Raw genomic sequence first — 18,578 nt, 5'->3', positions numbered from 1 at the left:
GACCCACATGCAAGGTAAAGCACACACTCCACGTACACAGACATGCCATCTACTTCACGAGAAAGCCTCTGCCCCTTCCAGGTGGAAGGGGCCTCGTAGGCCTCTGAAGCACAGAGCACTTTCTAGCCCTGTAATAAACGTGTGTTCAAGAACACAGTGTTTCTGCCTCTCTGCTTCCCCAGGACGCTATTAATTGCTTCATTATAGCAGTTACCATGATGTTATGTATCTGTTTACCAGTCTGCTTCCGCTGCTACGACTGGGAGCTCCTCAAGGGATGGAACTGTGCCCTCCCTGTACTACTTTTTAGTCCCTCCCTCTTGGTTCAATGTATAATATACAGAGACTAAAGGGTGCTCAACAACCATCCATTGATGATTGGTTGGATGGTTGGATAGATGGATGGATGGATGTTTGGTTGGATGGATGGATGGATGGATGGATGGTTGGATGGATGGATGGTTGGATGGATGGATGGATGGATGGATGTTTGGCTGGATGGATGGATGGATGGATGGTTGGATGGATGGTTGGATGGATGGATGGATGGATGGATGGATGGATAGGTGCACAGAAGGAAGGCAGGCAGGAAGGTTGGTTGGTTTACTTATAATAAATTGCCATTTTCTACTGAACCTCTTAAAATGCTGAGGACAGAGCCTGGCATGTAAGAAGTGCTTAAGTAACCAAACAGCTGTATGATGTTTTTTAATGCGTCGCTATCCTGAACCCACAGATGTAACTGTCATCCTTCCCACCCCCACCATTCCTGAAAAGGAAATTAAAGTGATCCAGTGCAGGGAGCACTGATCTGAACGTCAAGAGATCTGAATTATAGTTATGATTTTGCTGCCAATTGCTGCCTCGCATTAATCAAATCAGCTTAATTTGACAAGTTACCATGCCTGGACCTCAGTTTCTCCATCTGTATATTGAGCACATTTGATAAAGCAGAATGTAATTGTCACTGGGAAAGGGATGAACCAGAGGCGGTGTTTGTTTTTAGCGGATCAGATCTTATCGGTCCAGTGGGACTGTTCTATAAAGGTGTCATCCTGAGAGTCTTAATCGGCTCCAGTGAGAACATACCACAAAATCAGCCGTGCCACTCCAGGGTCATTTTCCTACTCAGAACCCCATAGTTCATGTAGCACGATCACCTGCATACAGCCCAGATTCAGCTCAGGGTGCACCAGGTCGCTCCTCGGAGGGCGACGGTGAGTCTCTGTCAAGCAGAGCTTGGGGAAAGGACCTAAGCTATGTGATTCCCAAACAAGGGGTTCAGAAAAGTTTTTGGCAGGGAGCAGCCTTGAAGTCACTGTCTATTTCCCAGAAGACTACTTATAGGTGAGAAATGCTCTCATGGATGCCAATGGCCTTTTGTTCAAAAGTCACCTGCAAATAAAATATATTTTGTATCCCAAAGAGATTTCTTAGCCACTGTCTTTGAAACCTTACAATGTTCATTCAGATTCTCCTTCCATCTCTGCCACCCTTCATTCCTGCCCTTTTCATTCTACAGTCAATCTCAAAATGTTTTCGTTAGTCACTAGGGGCACCCCTTTGGGTCGTTCCTTCCTTCCTTCCTTCCTCCATCCATGTATCCATGCATGTATCTACCCTCTCATGGAACATTTACTGGACAACAACTGTGTTCCACGCCATGTTCTAAGCCTGTGGATAAAGATAAAATTAAACTGGCCTGAGTTTGAACCCTAGTCCCACCACCCTTTAACTGTGGGGACTTGAGCAAGTCCTGTAACTCTCTCAACCGAATTCAGAGGGTTCCGAGTGTAGCACTCAGCACAGGCCAGCATATAGTAAGTGCTCATTATAAGCTTGCTGCTTTTATTACTGTTCTTACCGCTGAGAATGTGTACCTTCTCCCAAGGGTATACAAACAGCAGATAGAGGATTCCAGATCCTGAGGTCACCACAAGGTCTCACAAGATCAAGGGAAGCAGAAGGAAAGGTCCCCCCCCATCAGGAAGGAGGGAAATGGATGAAAACCCAGGCAACAGATATGACTTCCAGGGTACTCAAGGCCCAGTAAGAACCTGATAAGGGGGAGAGGGGGAAATCTGAGAGGAGAGCAAAGCTCGGGATTATGGGCTGCGTGCACACACAAAACAAATCCTTTGCAAACAGGCGAGGGGCTGAGAGGGGGAAGACCAAGGCTAAAATGTGACTTGGATTAGAGGAGACGAAATGTGAGTTGAGGAGGCATTGAAATGCACTGTCCCCTCCCCGCTCTGTTTTGAAAGGCCAGATTTCTTTTCCCTTCTGACTGCTTTGCTCAAGGGGAAATGGAATTAACCACTGTGTAATGTTTTTGAGTATGACGCACGGGTTAGGTCATGTGCTTCAGTTACGTAATGCAACATGCCTGAGGTTCCCGAGCTCTCTCTCTCGGAATCTTTAGACATGTAGCTGGTTTTCCAATCCAGTTGTGCATTCGTTAAACAGAAATGCACATAATGCCTTTATAAGCCAGAGGCTGTGCTAGGCAGTGGAGACGTTGAGATATCCCCAAATAGGCACACAATTCAATATAATAAAGAACTGTAGGTGTTTTAGTATATGTGTGCAGAGGGTGCAGCGGGGATGGGTGGATTAGAGGTGGGGAAGAGTCAGGGAGGGTTTCGCAGAAGAAGAAAACCTTGAGCAGGACCCTGTAGAGGCAGAAGAAGTCTGCAAAATGGCTCAAGGGAATATAGGAAACACACCAACTAAAGAAAATGATGTTGGGGGGAAAGCTTAGGGTATCTGGGGTGAATTACAGATAATGCCAGTGCTATCAAAGGGCCTCTAGCTAGAGATTCACATTTTGGGAAACATTGTTGGATGATGGGGGACAGACTGAAGGGGTGAAGAGCAGAAATTGAGGCTCAGAGAGGCAGGCATTACAATACTAGGGAAAGAGTCAAGGCAAAAGGTGCAGAGAGACCTAAGCCAGGAAGAGGGAAGGTTGGCTATAAAAACATTAAGGAGGTAGGAAAAACTGAAATGGACGACCAAGTATGGTGGGTGATCTATCGAGAGTGGGTGACACTAGACGAGAACACAAGGAATTTTGGAGAAATGATAATTCAGCTTTGGACATGTTGAGTTGGAAGAGCATGTTAATATGTCCAGTGAATCTAGGAGTCTGGACCCCAGAAGAGCCTGCAGATAAATGATGCTCATTGGCAGAGAGATGGTGATTACTTGATGGGAAAGGATGCAAAGTCAGGGGACAAGCTGACAGAAACCTGGCCTAAGACTCAGAGGACAGAGGACCTTATCCAGCTTGCCCACTGATTTGGACCAGTCTTTCCCCTACCTACTCTCAGCTTCTCATCTATGGAAAGAATGACTTTGATGTATCCTTCTGACTCACCAACCTTGGTTTTGGGGACTACCTCAACCGTTAGTTCACAAAACAGTATAGTCTGAATTCATTTCTTGGGTTCTCTTCCTAAGAATTTTGCATCTCTTACAACAAGGCCATCTTGTACCTGACTGACCTGTTATCATATCATTTTCCATTTTTTAAAAAATCAGCCTTTGTAGCTGAAATATCTACGTCACATGTGTTCTTACGAACACATATGGTCATATTCTACCCAGCCAAATTTCATGTTGACAGAGCAACAGGAATTAAGATGGAATGGGACAGATACGGAAGTAATTTCTTGATGACCACGGAGACAGGTCCACATTAGACCATGAGTTTCTTGAAGGCAAAAGACTAGACATACTCCCCATAATTACATCCATGGATGCCAAGCTGTGACCTCCCACCTTCTAGACTAGCTGTCTCTGTTTCCTCCAAATGAATTGGAACCTGAGACCTTTTCTGGTTCTCTAAAACTGAAAGAGTGTCACTTCTACTCTTCTAGGTCCCATGAACCCTGGGTCTGTAGCAAATAATATGAAAAACAAACGCTATTTTTCTTGTTTAAGAAAAATCTAAGTGGACAAAGAAACTGCATTAGGTGTGCGGAAGAGAAAGAGAGAGAGGAAGCAGGGGGACAAGAAGGAATAAGAGGTACTTCATCGATGACAGCTGGGGACTCACAGAAGGAAAGCAGGCTAACAGACGGTCATGGAGCACAGAGTTTTAGTATTTCACTTAATGGAATAATCTGATTAACATGATAAACAAGACTAACAGGTCAGTAGCCACCATGATGCCCAGGAACTTGCCTGAAATGGCTTTCGCATAGGAAGAAATTATGAAATGTGAATAATTTAACCATGAGCCAAGTAAGTGACCACTGGAAAGGTGACTCAGTGAGTTTTTGGATATTTGTGGCAGTGATTATTAGCAAAATGACTGAGATGCCTTCCAGCTATTCGGAAGTACCAATATTACCTAAATAATGTCTTTAGTCAGTCTTTGACTAAAATTCTACCCATCAGTACTTTGCTTTTTGATATAAAGCTTTCTGGGGACACATCAAAGTGCATATATGACCATGGAAGAGCAACCTTCTAAGTTGTTGTCAGTCAATGAAACCTTAGCAAGAAGGAATACCAGGTCATTTTTCAAGAATGAGTATTGCCAGGGGCAAGGAAGCAGAAAGTGTGTGGGCACCCGGGCCTTAAGGGGGATAGGCACCACCTAGTGGAGGAAAATGCACCAAAACCAGGAAGAAAATTGGAATTATTGCCAAGTTTACAGTTTTGTCTTAGATCAGTCCTGATTAGGATTATAGAAGCCTACGAGATCTCTGCTAGGAGGGTCTCTATGGCAAAGATAAATTCATCTCTACTCCAACTGTACAGATGAGGAAAATTGGCCCCCCAGAGGGAAAGTGACTGGTCCAAAGTCACACAGTGAGCTCATGACTGGGCAGGTCTAGAACTGACACCTTCTAGCTCCTAGCCCATGGCTCTTCCTTCTCCATTACACCGTGGTCTTCTCTAGATAGCCTTGGGTCTACTCAAGACTTCCCCAATGCCACTTCTCATTACTGTCTCCCCTGACCACCCAACTAAATCTCACTCCTCCTGTAACCCCACTCCTACAATGTGCCCCAGGCTTCCTTCTCTGTTTTCCTTCACGAGCAGGTCAATGTGTGATATAGTCACTCACTCTTTTACACTCTGTGTCCACCTCCTTCCCCCATCCCTGAACACAAACTTCTTGAGAGCAGGGATATCTTCCTCATATGCTCAGTGCTCTGGATTCAGGGCCCCACACGGAACCTGGCATGTAACAAGAACTCAATAACGATTTGCTGATTGATGTCTGGGCAGGGGATGGACACATTCTTACTGTGTCCCTTGTTTTGATCTGTATTCCTTAGACTCTCTACAAGGAGGACACATGCTTTCATAATATGAAACAATAGAGTGTTTACAGTTTTGCCTTTCACTTAACTTTCTGTTTGATGTTAAGACTGAGAGTAACATATCTTTCCCGTTTGGTAAGAAAGGGAAAGGCAATCCCAGGCTCCGCCAACTCAGAGTTATTGAGAGAATTAGAACTAAAGTGTGGCAAGGTGGCAAGGGTCGGTCACACATAACACCAACATGAGTTAACGTTTACTGTGCTTACCCACGGTCTAGATTCCATTACTAAGCATTTTCCACATGGAGGCTCAGTTAATCTTCAAAACAACCCCATGAAGTAGGAGCCAGTGTTATCCGCATTTCACAGATGGGAAAAGTGAAGCTTGGCGATATTAAGTAACTTGCCCAAAATTATGCATCTAGCAGGTGGGAGTCAGGAAATAAAACTCAGGCCATCTTACTCTGGCATCCTATGATCAAACACTACAAAATACTGCCTTGGTAAATTTAGGCTCCTTTCCCCTATTTCGTGATAGTGTCAACTTCTCCTGAGATTTGATAGAGGTAGGTCATTCCCCCAGATCTCGAGGAGTTTCTAGAAGGTTCCCAGGGCAGTTGGAGATGGAGAGAAATGAGGAGCCAGAAAAGTGAGAAATAGGAATATGTGGAAATGTGTGTGTTTGTGTGTATGCGTGTGTGTTGTCACAAGATGCTTTGGACTGTCACAATGACTTGCAGATCCTGGGGGATTCTTGGGCATGGTATCAAGATGCTAAATGTTTCCCAGTGTGTGAGATGGTTCTATACAACCAAGAATGTCCTCACTCAGAAGCTTCTTACTGCCCAGCAGGGCTCCAGCGGCCCCTCCTAGAGGCACCTGGGAAGCCCCCCCTTGAGCTCTCCCAGGATGGTCAGCCACCTGAGCTCACGAGAGTGCAGAGAGGAGGGCAGAGGGAGCTCCTAGTGTCCAAAGTCTGGACTGCACCCAGACTTTCATTTGACTTCTGTGTGACCTTAGGAGTGTCCCTGACCCTCCCCAAGCTGGTACCTCAGTACTGGGACACCTATCAGCTCACAGAACACGCAAGGATCTAAGACTTTCAACACCTCCTACAGCAGTCAAACTCTTAATTTATTTTTAACTTTTTATTATGGAAATCCTTAACCACACCTGGAGGGACACACGAAAAATGTACTGAAGCCCATCTTTTCTAACACCTATTCTCAACAATTGTTATCAGTCTGTTGATCTCCTTTCGTCCAGCACACCCACCATACCTTTTTTTGAGGGGGGGGTTTGGATCATTCTGGAGCATTTTAAACAAAACAGATATAACGTAGTTTAACCCATAAATACTTCAGGATGCATTTCTAACTGATTAGGGGCCTTAAGTATACATAATAACGTTACCATTATCACACATGAACAGAACTAACAATAATTCTTCCATGTCATTCCCTGTCCGTTCAACTCTGTTCCATTCCTTCAAATGGAATCTTGTAGAAGTGCACAGTTTACACAGAATAATCTAAAGGGAAAGTGGGAGGGCAGGGGCAGAAACCTGCCCTTCAGCATCTCCTCAGGGGATCCCTAAGATTGTGGGGCACAGTTTGAAAGCTCCTGCTCTATCCCAGCCCTGCGTTGTGCACCCTGAGAACACGGAGGCCCAATGAGCAGTTGTCAAGGTCACGCAGCAAGTAAGCAGTAGGATTCCGTGGACCTGTGAAGGCCCAACGTCAAAGGGCTCCCGTGAGATCACAGGTATGAAAAGATCTGCTAACTCGATCACTATTTATCATCTGCAGTGTGAATGAGGATAATGAAGGCGCCTTCCCAGGAATGACCTGGATTGCACAAATTCCTCATTTCTCTCATCTTCCAGCCCCTCCTCCTCCTGCAGACATGTGGACCAGGTTCTGATCTTGGCCAAGAGCTTCTGCCACCACTGTCTCACTGGGTCTTCTGTGACAACCTGTGACAGGGGGATGTTGAATGTAACCACACCGGAAATTCTGTCCCCTGAGCCCTGGTCCCACAGCTCAGGAGGCCAAACCGGTACTTGAACTCAGAGCTCCCGAAGCCCCATTTCAGGACTTCAAAGGAGCCAAGGGGCCAAGATCCACAGGTCAGTCCTCAGTTAAGTATTTCCAGTAAGTGCATCAAGGCATGAAGCAGAGCTTTTGTGCAGCAAGAAGAGACAGGACCAGTGAGTGAAGGGAAGGGGACCAGCTGAGTGGGGAGACAGGCACTTGCGGGATTACTGAACCCTTGGCCTTAGGTCCACAAGGCACAAGCCAGCTGTCAATGGGGTCCTCCTACCCAACACACTTAGGGATCCTCCCTCCTCTTCCTGGAGACAGCTACAGCCAGTACTGGTTTCAGAGTACTCTCAAAGGCGAGGCTCTGAAACAAAAGGAACCTACTCCTTCCTATGGAACTAGCCCAAGGCAAAGTGGAGAACGCCTAGGAAATGAGCTTCCCTTCCTTCTCAGCCAGGCTCCCCTCCCAACCACCTGGGGAGTTTCATTTAAAATCAAATGCACAGAACTCAGTATTACCTCCCTACAGGTGTGTTAGCACTTTAGAGGTGACCCCTGATGGAGAGAGTGTAGTTTCACACACAAGAATGTCAGGGCCATGGCACCCAGGGGACTGGGGAGGTGAGCTGCAAATGAAGGAAGGGTCCTTTCTGGCGTTTGGCAACTCAGAACGGAGACAGGTAAAATTCTCTAAGTCTTAGCCACCAACCAGCTCAGTAATTGGAAAATGCTACTTCCACTGTGGGCCTTAGTTTCCCCTCCTGCAGAGCAAGGAGACATTGAACTGGATCAGTGATTCTCCCCACTGGTGGTCCTTCCAAGTTACCTGAGAAGGCTTTGAAATACACCAGCACCCAGGCCAATCCCACACCCCTGACATCAGCATCCCTGGGATATGGCTTGGGCATTGGGATGTTTGAAAGGTTAATAATTCCAAGTGTTGCCAGGGTTGTGAACTACTGGACGATATGGTCTCCCAGGCCCCTTTGAGAAGGCAGAGTTTGTGAATATTGTTTAATTCTTAGCCCCTGTATAACCCTGGCCCTCAGTTTCCCTGCTGCACAATGAGCTGCCTGTCCCGGTCCATGCTAGGCTGACAGCGTACGACCCACATTCCCAAGCTGCACACCTCTGAGCCTCAAGTTTGCTCTCCTCCCTGCAGAGGAGCAAGGGTGATGCAGACTCTGTCACCCCAGCCGGCCACGTGAATGGCTGCTTGGGGAAAGGGGAAGTTGAGGGCGTCCGGGGAAGGAGCGAAAGGCATGTGACAGTAGATCTGTGACCTGGACCTCACTATGACCACTGTCTGCCTTTTGTTCCCCAGGGTGCACACTCTCTTCAGTGCTAACTGGTTTTCTTATTCATTGGTCCAGTGGTTCTAGACTTCCTCTGGCTCTTACCACCAAGGGGTCATCCAAGTAGGTCAAAGAAGAGGAAATGAAAGTGCAAGGAAGAGATTTTTGAGGTGGGGGTTGTCTAACTGTCCCCTGAGATACAGGGTCTACTCTAGATAAACTCCCCTGTAACTCCAGAGGGGACACCCTAACAGTGCAAACAGGCCCAGCTTCCAGAAGGCTAAGTTAGCAAACTGGAAAAGGGAATGTGGTTACTTACTGGATCCCGTCACCGTTGACCGAGTCCCTAATAGGAGCTGATACTGTGCCAGGTACTTTCTGCATGTTTACTTCACTACAGTGTCCCGGGATCACTATCCCCATTTTACAGATGAGGAAACGAAAGGATAGCGAGCTGAAAAAAAATGACCGAATTCAAATCACACGGCGGGGAACCGGCAACAGATAGTCCAAGGCCAGTCTGCCTAATCTGGCGCGAAAGGAGAAACAGACTTGCTAGGTCAAAGCCAGGGTTCCCCATGAGACTTAGACTCATTTTCTATCCTCTTAAATCTGTAGGGGCATGGTCAGCACCCAGAAACGCAGAAAGGAATGGGGACATTCTGCAGCAGGGCTAAAGAAGGGAATGTGAGTTGTTTCTTCTCTCCCCAGAAACACTGCTGAAGAGGGAACGGATGATTAAAACTCAAGTTCACATTTGGGCTCTGCCTCCCTGATGGCCTGTGGGTCTGTGCACTAAGTCACCTCCGCTGTATGTGGCCCCTCGGAGGCATCCAGGAAGAGCTGCTTTCCTTCCTGCCTTTCGGTGTCCTCAGTCCACAAGGGTAAGACTGAGCTCTGGGAAATCACGTCCAATAGTAAGAGGGAAGTTTATGGAGAACTTACGATCCACAAAAGTCCAGTGCTGAGCTCTCTCCCTGCGTGAGCTCATTTAATGAGCAGGCACTTGTGCTATCCTCACCTTGTAGATGAAGCTCAAGCCCAGGGGAGTCACCTAGCTTGCCCCAGGTCACCCAGCCAGTTTGGGGCAGAGGTGGATTCTCATGCAGGTAACCTGACGGCTGAAACTGGCTTCTAGCCCTTGGAATATTCTAGACTCTGCATGTAACTACGACAGTCCGGGGGAGAGCCGTATTAATAGAGGGACTCCCTGAAACCCAGCCGTCCCTGTTCCAGAACTTCTGAAGTGGGGAAACTTCAGGCACTCTTTTTGGGGAGTTTGGGGGGGTAGTAGGAAGTGGGAGCTGTAGGAGGGAGGAAATAAAAAAATTCCTCTAACTAGCCAGCAAACTCAACAGCCCAGCATCTGGAACAAAAGAAAAAAAGTGTCGCGAGCAGAGGTGCTGGACAGGATTCAGGTAAATCCCTTTCACCTTCAGAGCAGGAATTCTGGATCAGGAAGGGATGGGGTGGGAGGAGGGCACCACTTGTGGGGTCCACATTTCACTTATCTAACACGTCAGGAGAAACTTTAACAAGATTAACGGCTGCTCCGGGCCTCTGCTCGATGGAGCAAATTGAGTCTATTGTTTTCTTTTTCTTCTCCTTTCTCTTTCTTTGGACTGGAGGGTTTTGGTGGGGGGGGGGCTTTGGGGATAAGGGGCAGGGGTCTGGATCCTGTCTGCTATGGGACAAAAGCAAAGGAGTGTGGAAGAAAGCCCCCCCATCCTGGACTTGAAAGGGAGCCCAAACGGCTGTGCGTGAAGGCAAGGCTGGGCCTGGGTGGTGGGTCGGGGACGGGGAAGAGGTGATGGTGTTTACTAGACATGTTTTCTCCGCCGTGGGGGGCGGGAAGGCCCTGGAAGGCTGTGTGCCTAAGATTAAAGCCCAGTTCCTGCCATCCAGGAGCTGTGTCAGCCAGCAGCACCCCTCCCTCCCATCCCTGTCTCCCTACCTGACTACAGAGAGAACTGGGGTGCGCGTGTGTGTGTAACCCCTGGGGACCACTTTCCCTGTAGTCTTAAAGGATTCTTCAATTCTCAAGACCCTCCATCATTGGGGGGCCCACGGGAGAAGCCTGGACACAAGCACTTTCTAACTTTGACTTTGTTTTTGCCTGCATCAGCTTTTCCCTTTTTATTTATTAATATACATATGTATATATATACATATATATATTTTGTTCTTCCCTTTTGGAAAAATAAAAAGCATGTTTTCTGGGCTTCAGAAGCACGCTGCTCCTTCCCTCCTTCCCCCTGCCTCTCCGGAGCACGCCTGTCTGAACTGGTGTCAGTGAAGTTTGAACCGGCGCAGAAATAGCATCCCCGGCGGATCTGGGAGCACAGCCCGCCTACCAGGAGCGGCAAGGCCTGCCTCTGCCAGACGACAGACCCGGTTAACAGCACCGTAAAATTAGACCTTTACGAAACCCAATTGAATCCCGCAGCAAAGAGTGATGTAAGGCAGCCTGGCCTGAAAGCAAGGCAGCAACCCTCTGCCTGAAATAGCAGCGCGCTCCCCGCTGAGAGATGCCTGCTCTCTCAAGATAGGGGACCAGGGATTCCTACTAAAGTGATGGCGACGCCCAGCCAAAGGTGGCTGGCGGAGGTCAGGCGACAAACTGGGCGCCGGAGGTCGTGGCTGGGCACCGGGCATCCGGGCTGCCCACCTAGGCCCTGCCTCTCCCCGCCTGAACTTACACAGACGAAGGAAGGAGCCGAAAAAAAGTGCTTCTGCAAAGAACCTCTGTTTGTTTGCTTTTTAGTTCAAGGAGAAGCAGGTTCTTTTTAGTCCAACAGTCTGTACCGTGTGGAGGATACGCAGAATGAGTCTTTTCTGGCTCAGGGCCAGGTGTTTACACACCGCCAATTCTGGCTCAGACTCAAGGAGGGGAGGGAAAAAAATCCACCAGAATCCTCGGGAGAAAAGCTCCTGGCTTTCTGGTACTTTACGAGAGCAGTGCCTTTCCATTCTTTCTCTCTTTCTCTCTTTTCTTTCTTTCTTTCTTTCTTTCTTTCTTTCTTCTTCTTCTTTTTTTTTTTTTTTTCATTTTGAGAGGAATGTTATTTCCACACATAAAATGGGCCAGGCATTTTATACAAGCAATAATAACTTAACGTCCCCCATCCAATTAAAGTATTTTACTGCACAATCTTTGTGTGAGAGAGTGAATGAGTGCTCAAGAGAACGCGTGCGAAGAGAGGCTCCTTGTCTGAATTATAGACATTTATAAAGCCAGGCTCCTGTGGAATCCCAGGTGTTATATATATATTATTAAAAAAAAACGTATTTACTATCTTTTCATTGATGATACCTATACAACCCTGGGCCCTCCCCTCTGGAGGAAAAGCATTCCAAATCACTAGCATGACAGGTAAAGCTCAGGAAAAATCAGATCTACTCATTTTTTTTCCCATCCTCTCCAAGCATCAGGCTCTATGCTTTTCCGATGTTCCGAAAGAGAAGTAAACATATCATATAGCCCTGAGTTATCACCATCATCGTTATTATTATAAATAACACTTTCCCTCCATTCTACAGTATACCCCACTTCAGATGCCTTGGACCTGGGAGCTAACAGTGAATGAGCTCAGTTTCCCTCTCCTTCTTGGGGGCCGGGGGTCAGAGAGAAAAAAATAGCATGTGATGACGTCAGGTGTGGGGGAAAGTGACTTTCTTGCTCTCGGTTTGGGATCGGGAGACTGGGAGATTTGGGGCTAGATTCTTGGTATACCAGCAGAGTTTGGGTCCCCCGAAATGGGGTTCACGGAAGGAGAAGAGCGTCAGCACAACGTCTGAGAAAGTCCACAGCAAGACAGAATGAGGCAGAACTGCCGGAAGAACTCACAGCTTTCCCTTCGAAGAAAGCGTGTGTGTGTGTAAGGGGGTGGGATCGCGAACCGCCTCCACATGTTTCCTGGCTGCAGCAAAGGGGGAACCCCTACTCTCATTTTAAGACGTCCTAGGACATGGCAAAATTGTTTGTGCAGGAAGGGAATCTCCCAGTCTCAGTCCGAAGAGGCAAACTTTCCTTCTCTCCACCAGCGCCACCCCTCCTTGCCCCCCTCCCCCAGTTGAATTAAAGGCATTGCCACAGATTCATTTAGAGGGGGAAAAATGGATATTGGAGCATTTCTAAGGTTTGCAACCCTTGCAAAGTGTCCGGTTTCACTATGGGCTTTGCTGTGGAACAGGGAAGGGGAGGGTGAAGAGGGAGAACTCAAATTCATTACGGGCTCGTAAAAGTCCCAAATGAGGAAAGCGCCCCGTTTCGCGGCCGTGCCTGGAGAAGACCGGCTGGGTGTGCGTTAGGAAGGTCTTGCCCCAGCCCGGAGTGACAGGCATTGGGCTTTAAAAGCCAGGGGACGGGATGCCGGGGTGTGTGTGTGTGTGTGCATGTGTGTTTGAGGCAGGGGAGAAGGGGGGGCATCCCACAGGCAGGCATCAAGCAGAAAGCAACTTTGGGGCACTTGGAGGACTTCTAAGTCCTTCTGATTACAACAACCCCGTTCTTGCAGGCTTTCAGGGTAAAGGGCCCAAATGAAGGTGTGGGGGGGGGCTCACCTCCATTAAAAAAGTCAAAGAAATCAATAATCCCCTGGCCTCTTTTCGCATGCATCCCTATTGGGTCACCCTCCCCTCCATCCCAAACAGAGATGGTCCCTCGGACCATCCAGAACACAATATACGAGGTACGGGCACAAGGCTTCCCAGGGACCAGCCCTCACTGCGTGCCCCAGCCCGGTCTCCGGCCGCCAGGAGCACTCCCTGATTTCCTCCCCAGGGGCTAGGCAAAAAGCTTTCCCAGTGCGCCCATTCCGCAGATGGGGCAAAGTGAGGCTCGCAGCTCTCCCGGGTGCCTCGGTGCCTCCGGCCAGGGAGTCTCCCGCCCAGACACACCCGCAAGCCCCCAACCGGCCCCCACCCGAGCCCGGGCACCCGCCGGGGCGCCCTCGCCTACCTGTGATCACCGCCGGAGACCTCTGGCCCCCCTCCGCTCGCAGCCACACTTGCAGCGTGAACGCGTCCCGGGGCAGCTCGAGGTCGGCCCGGAGGCGCAGCTGCTCGCCTCGCCCGCTGAAATAGAGCGCCCGGCTCGGCGGGCTCGGCTCCTCGGCGGCGCCCCTCGCCTCCCGCTGCTGCCGCCGCCGGGGGACGCGCACGGCTTCCCAGGCACCGCCCGGCGGCGGCGGCGGCGGCGGCGGCGGAGGCGAGGCGCGGCGGCCGCGGGCCGCCCGGGTGGCGCAGGTGGCCGGGCCGGCGGCGGGGCGCGGGGGGCGGCCGGCCCGCGGGTCTCTCCGGGCCCGGCGGGGGCGCTCGGCCAGCCCGCAGCCCAGCGCGGCGCTCAGCAGCCCCAGGCGCAGCACCCAACTCCAGAGCCGCATGTCCGACGGTCCCCCCCGCCCCCCCTTCGCCCCTGCACCGCCGCCCGGAGCTGCCAGCTTTGGGAGCCTCGGCGCCTCGACTTTCTTCGCTTCTTCACCCTTCTTGGGCGAGCCCCCCCTTCCACTTGCTTTTTTCTTTTCTTTCTCGCTTCCCTCCTCAAGGTGTGTGCTCCACTCCCCCCACCTTTGAAAAATACAGCCCAACTCCTCCTGGTTGGCAATTAATTTCTCTCCCCGCTCCTTTATCTGCCTTATTTTTTCCCCTCTAACAGCTGGTTGCCTTCCTCCTTGTTTTATTTCATTTTATTTTATATGATTTCTCGCTCTTCAAAAAAATAATAAAAAAAAAAGCTCCTCTAAGACACTGATCCGCTGAATTCCCTCCCCCCAAAAGATGCTCTAATTTATTTATTTTTTGCGTCCTTTATAACACAAGCCACAGCCCCCTTCTCCCCCCACCTCAGTCCCCCCTCCCCTCCCTCCTTCTTCACAAAATGAAAGGAAAGAGGGGGGGAAAAAGCCCTCAGAAGATGAGTAAACAAGCGTATGCTAATCTGCTCCCGAGCGCTCCACCTTCCCAATTGAATGAGTCCCTGTTCAAACTGCGGGGATCATGACTAATCAATCAGTTTGGAGAGGCCGAGCTACCCAGCCTTCCTCCACTTCGCCGTTTGCCTCCTTCGCTCCCGCTTCTCCACCCCCTCCTTTTTTTTTTTTTTTTTTTTTTTAAGAAGACAATCTTAAAGTAACAATTTAATGAAATTCTGTACACACCCCCTTTCGGTCCTTCCAGCTCTCCTCATTTCTGCTCAAAACACACATTCCTGTTTTTGTTTTGTTTTGCTTGCTTTCCCCCCCTTCCTTCAGCAGCACCCCCCCCTTATTATTATTATTATTATTATTATTTTTCCTCCTGGCGGGAGAAAAATCTCTCTCTTTGCTCAGGATCCCCTTCGCAGTCTGCTGGTAAACCTCATCCTTCTCTGTAGCACAGAAAGGGTCTTGAAACTTGATTCTCTGAATTTTTTGTAATGCTGTCTCTCCCTCTCTCTCTCAGTCTCTCTCTCGCCCTCTCTCTCCCTTTCCTTTTCTCCCTCTCTCCACTCCCTTTCTCTCCCTCTTCCTCTTTCCTTCCTCCTTCCCCCCTGTCTTTTGCCTTCCCTATCCTTTTCCCAGCTCAGAATTCCCTTAAAGTTATGCAGTGGTGAATGTCCCTTCTCCTCCCTGAGCCCCCAGTCGTGCTGGCTTCAGCTAGTCCAAATGTTGTCCCCCAAATCCTCAGGGAATCACCAGGAACAACCAGGGGAAAGGCATTTTCCAAGGCATTTGCCTTTCCGAAGCTTACACTCAGCACAACTAGGTCTCTAAATACTCCTGAATACTCAAAAATATTCTATTGGCTGTTGGAAAGTATTGTAGTTTTCTATTAAGAAAAAAGAGAAAAATATTAATTTGCGTGCTTTTTTCAACCTAAGAATTTCAGGTTCTCTGAAACTGTTCAAGTCACAGGTAAGGATCTGACCATTTGCTGCTTCGTGGATCTGTTTTGAACTGGGACATATATGTAATATATTTTTGTTCTTTTTCTTCCCCCCTCTTTATGGAACTCAAAAGCTCCCCCTTATGGCAAAACAGTTCTCTCTCTCTCTCTCTTTCTCTCTCTCTCTCTCTCTTTTTTTTTTTTTGGTCCTTCCAAGTGTTTAATAACTCAAAATGAGTTAGCAGTAGTGGTATTACAAATTATTAATTACCAGTATGTTCAAATAATGTCATGATAAAAATATGCTGTGTGAGGTTTGCGTGTGGACAGCATGCTAGGAGCCTGAGGCGAAATTTGCTCCATGAACCAGGGACTTTCCTCCCCACACACTCCTGTCCTCAGGGCTGCTCCAGATCCTTCTGGAGAGCTGGGATCATTCCTGTACACTTCAGGGAGAGTGAACACCAGTGGAGAATATGTGTTGGTGAAAGTATGCAGATTTGTAGAATGAGCAAATGACTCAGACATCCCCTCTATAAAAGCCGGAATGTGGTATGTAGGGATTATGGTATTATTCAGAAAGCAGGAGATCCCAGATTCAGAACTTCTTGGTTTGGGAAGTACTTGCCATAGGCTCTAAGGCCAAAAATGTTTGAACTCAGTTTCTCCAGTTATGAAATTAAAATGACATTATATTAAATGTGTTTCCAGTCTGAAAGGAAAAGGTCTTGGGAGGTACAATGGCATAGATAATGGAATTTGCCCGAGCAAATCATTCACTTTCTGCAATTCCAAATCATCTATGAAAGTCAGGAGGTTGGCATTCAATAAAAAAAGGAAAAAGAAAAAAGATCTATGGTGAACTCCGTAAATTACATCCTGCTAAAACCCCCTCTTTCCCCAACAGAGGTTGGAACATGACTACGAATTCACTTCAATTGTGGCAATTAGGCATTGGAAAACTGTCTTTCTTCCCGGGGCTTCTCAAGTCATTGTATACAATAATTTTGAATATTCCTAGATGTTTGGGACTTTGTCAACTTTCCCGCAAAGAGTCATGACACAAGAAACAGTTCTAAGTCCCCAGTCACTCCAACACATGTCCGGGCTCTGCCCTGCGTGAGCCATGTGCTTCACGAAACTTCCACTTCTTTACCTTTAAAATGGGAATATCTCACAGATTCATTCTGAGACCAAAATAAGCTCTGGGGTGTAATACTTTGTAAACTATAAACATGCTTTGTGAATACCATTTAATCCACTGCCGTTGTCAAGTGCCAAGTGCCCTTGGGTTCTTAAAGACCCATGAAGATCCAGGAGGCCAAGTGTTCATTTCTCTCCTGTGGCAGACATGAAGATGAAGGGACAGATCCAAGTATCACAACCTCAGAGCATCTTGCTCTCAGTCCCTAAGTGCTTTGGAGCAAGTGGCAAAGCCTTTCATCTGTCTTTTCATTGAGCACACATTTACTATTCTATCGCACCTGTCTCAGAAGCCAGTTTGACTTTTTTTTTTTAAGATTGTATTTATTTATTTGACAAGAAGAGAGAGATCACAAGTAGACAAAGAAGCAGGCAGAGAGAGAGAGAGGGAGGCAGGCTCCCTGCTGAGCAGAGAGCCCTATGAGGGGCTCCATCCCAGGACCCTGAGTTCACAACCTAAGCCAAAGGCAGAGGCTTAACCCACTGAGCCACCCAGGCACCCCAGGCAGTTTGACTTTTATACATGCATGTATATATGTGTTTGCTTTTAATTGAGTGAATACGGCTGAATGAATTATAACCCTTGGTCTATGACCCACCCTAATCACTGTCACTGCAGGCCATTCTTATCTCTTTATATGAGATACATAACATCTGCCACTATCCCTCTTTTACTACATCCCTTGGTCTTTCAAGATTTGTCCCCTGTCCTTTCATCACTTATAGTCCAAGAGCAATCACTGGACAGGGGACTCGGGTTTTAATTCTGACCTGTATGGACATTTGACCTCTTTGCTCTTACATAAAATGAAAGAACAGGAGTTGAAGATAGGTACCTAAGATCGCTTCCAAATCTGAAATGTAATGGGGCCACTAATTATTAGAGTATGCTAGTAATTTCCATTGGATCATCCCATATTTAGTCAATTCCATTCCAATTCCCACTCAAGGAGTTCCTTGTTTTGGGGAAAGTTTTGTCCTAAAAACTACTTTTTAGAACAAAAATAATTCTGTTCCTTCACTCTTAGGATACATACCTTCCTTATTCCTTTTATTTGGTAATAATTAAAAGCAAGATATTTTGCCAGGGAGGGTGTAAGGGTCTATGAGAAGTTAGGAGAGTAACATCTAAGTGGCGTCCTAAAGTTTGGAAGGGGTTTGAATGAGTGAGAGTGGTTCATATATACATCAAAAAGTATACCTCAGGGATGACTGGGTGGCTCAGTGAGTTAAACATCTGCCTTTGGCTCAGGTCATGATCCCAGTGTCCTAGGATCGAGTCCCACATGTGGTTCCTTACTCAGTGGGGAGTCTGCTTCTCCTTCTGCCTGCTGCTCCCCCTGCTTGTACTCTCTTTCTGACAAATAAATAAATAAAAAATATATATATTTTTTAAAGTACACATCACTGTGACCTGGGTTCCTATGACCGTCAGCATGGCGCTGAATTTCCCTAAGTCTCAGTGGCTTTATCACACAGCTGTGGTGATGACGATGGGATGTATGTCACACAGTAGGTGCTCCATAAATGAGCACCCTCTCTTCCATTCTAGGGCTCTGCATTTTATGACCTTTTGTGTCACCTCTCATCTCCAGCCAAGCCCCACCTTATGCCAAGCCAGGATTACACTCACCTCAGAATTCCTAGGCAAGCATTGTCTGTGTGGTAGAATCTGGAACTCCCTGAGATAGGATCTTGCATTGTTCCTGGTGTCCTGTTTATGTCCTTCTTTCAAGATTAGAACCCACCTGGGGCAAGGATCTTCAGGATCTTTACTGTTACCACACCCCTCCCCCCACCAGTCTGAAGGGCTCCCTCCTCTGGGCTTCCAGAGAACTTCCTCTAAATTTTTCTGGGCACATCCCCAAACCCAACCATCACACTTAATTGCACATC

General features: G+C 47.9%; 1 protein-coding gene across 1 annotated transcript in view; it reads right to left on the bottom strand.

Moving 5' to 3' along the window:
- PAPPA (pappalysin 1) overlaps positions 1-14,548 on the bottom strand; it is a 238,813-nt gene extending 224,265 nt beyond the window's left edge. The window contains 1 exon segment of the mRNA XM_047700582.1: positions 13,576-14,548. Coding sequence (XP_047556538.1) covers positions 13,576-13,999 — 424 coding nt within the window. The 5' untranslated portion in view covers positions 14,000-14,548.
- Between the last annotated feature and the right edge of the window lie 4,030 nt (positions 14,549-18,578).

This window comes from Lutra lutra, chromosome 13 (genome assembly GCF_902655055.1).
Source record: "Lutra lutra chromosome 13, mLutLut1.2, whole genome shotgun sequence".
NCBI classification, from domain to species: domain Eukaryota; kingdom Metazoa; phylum Chordata; class Mammalia; order Carnivora; family Mustelidae; genus Lutra; species Lutra lutra.
This window is presented reverse-complemented; position numbering and strand designations above follow the sequence as displayed.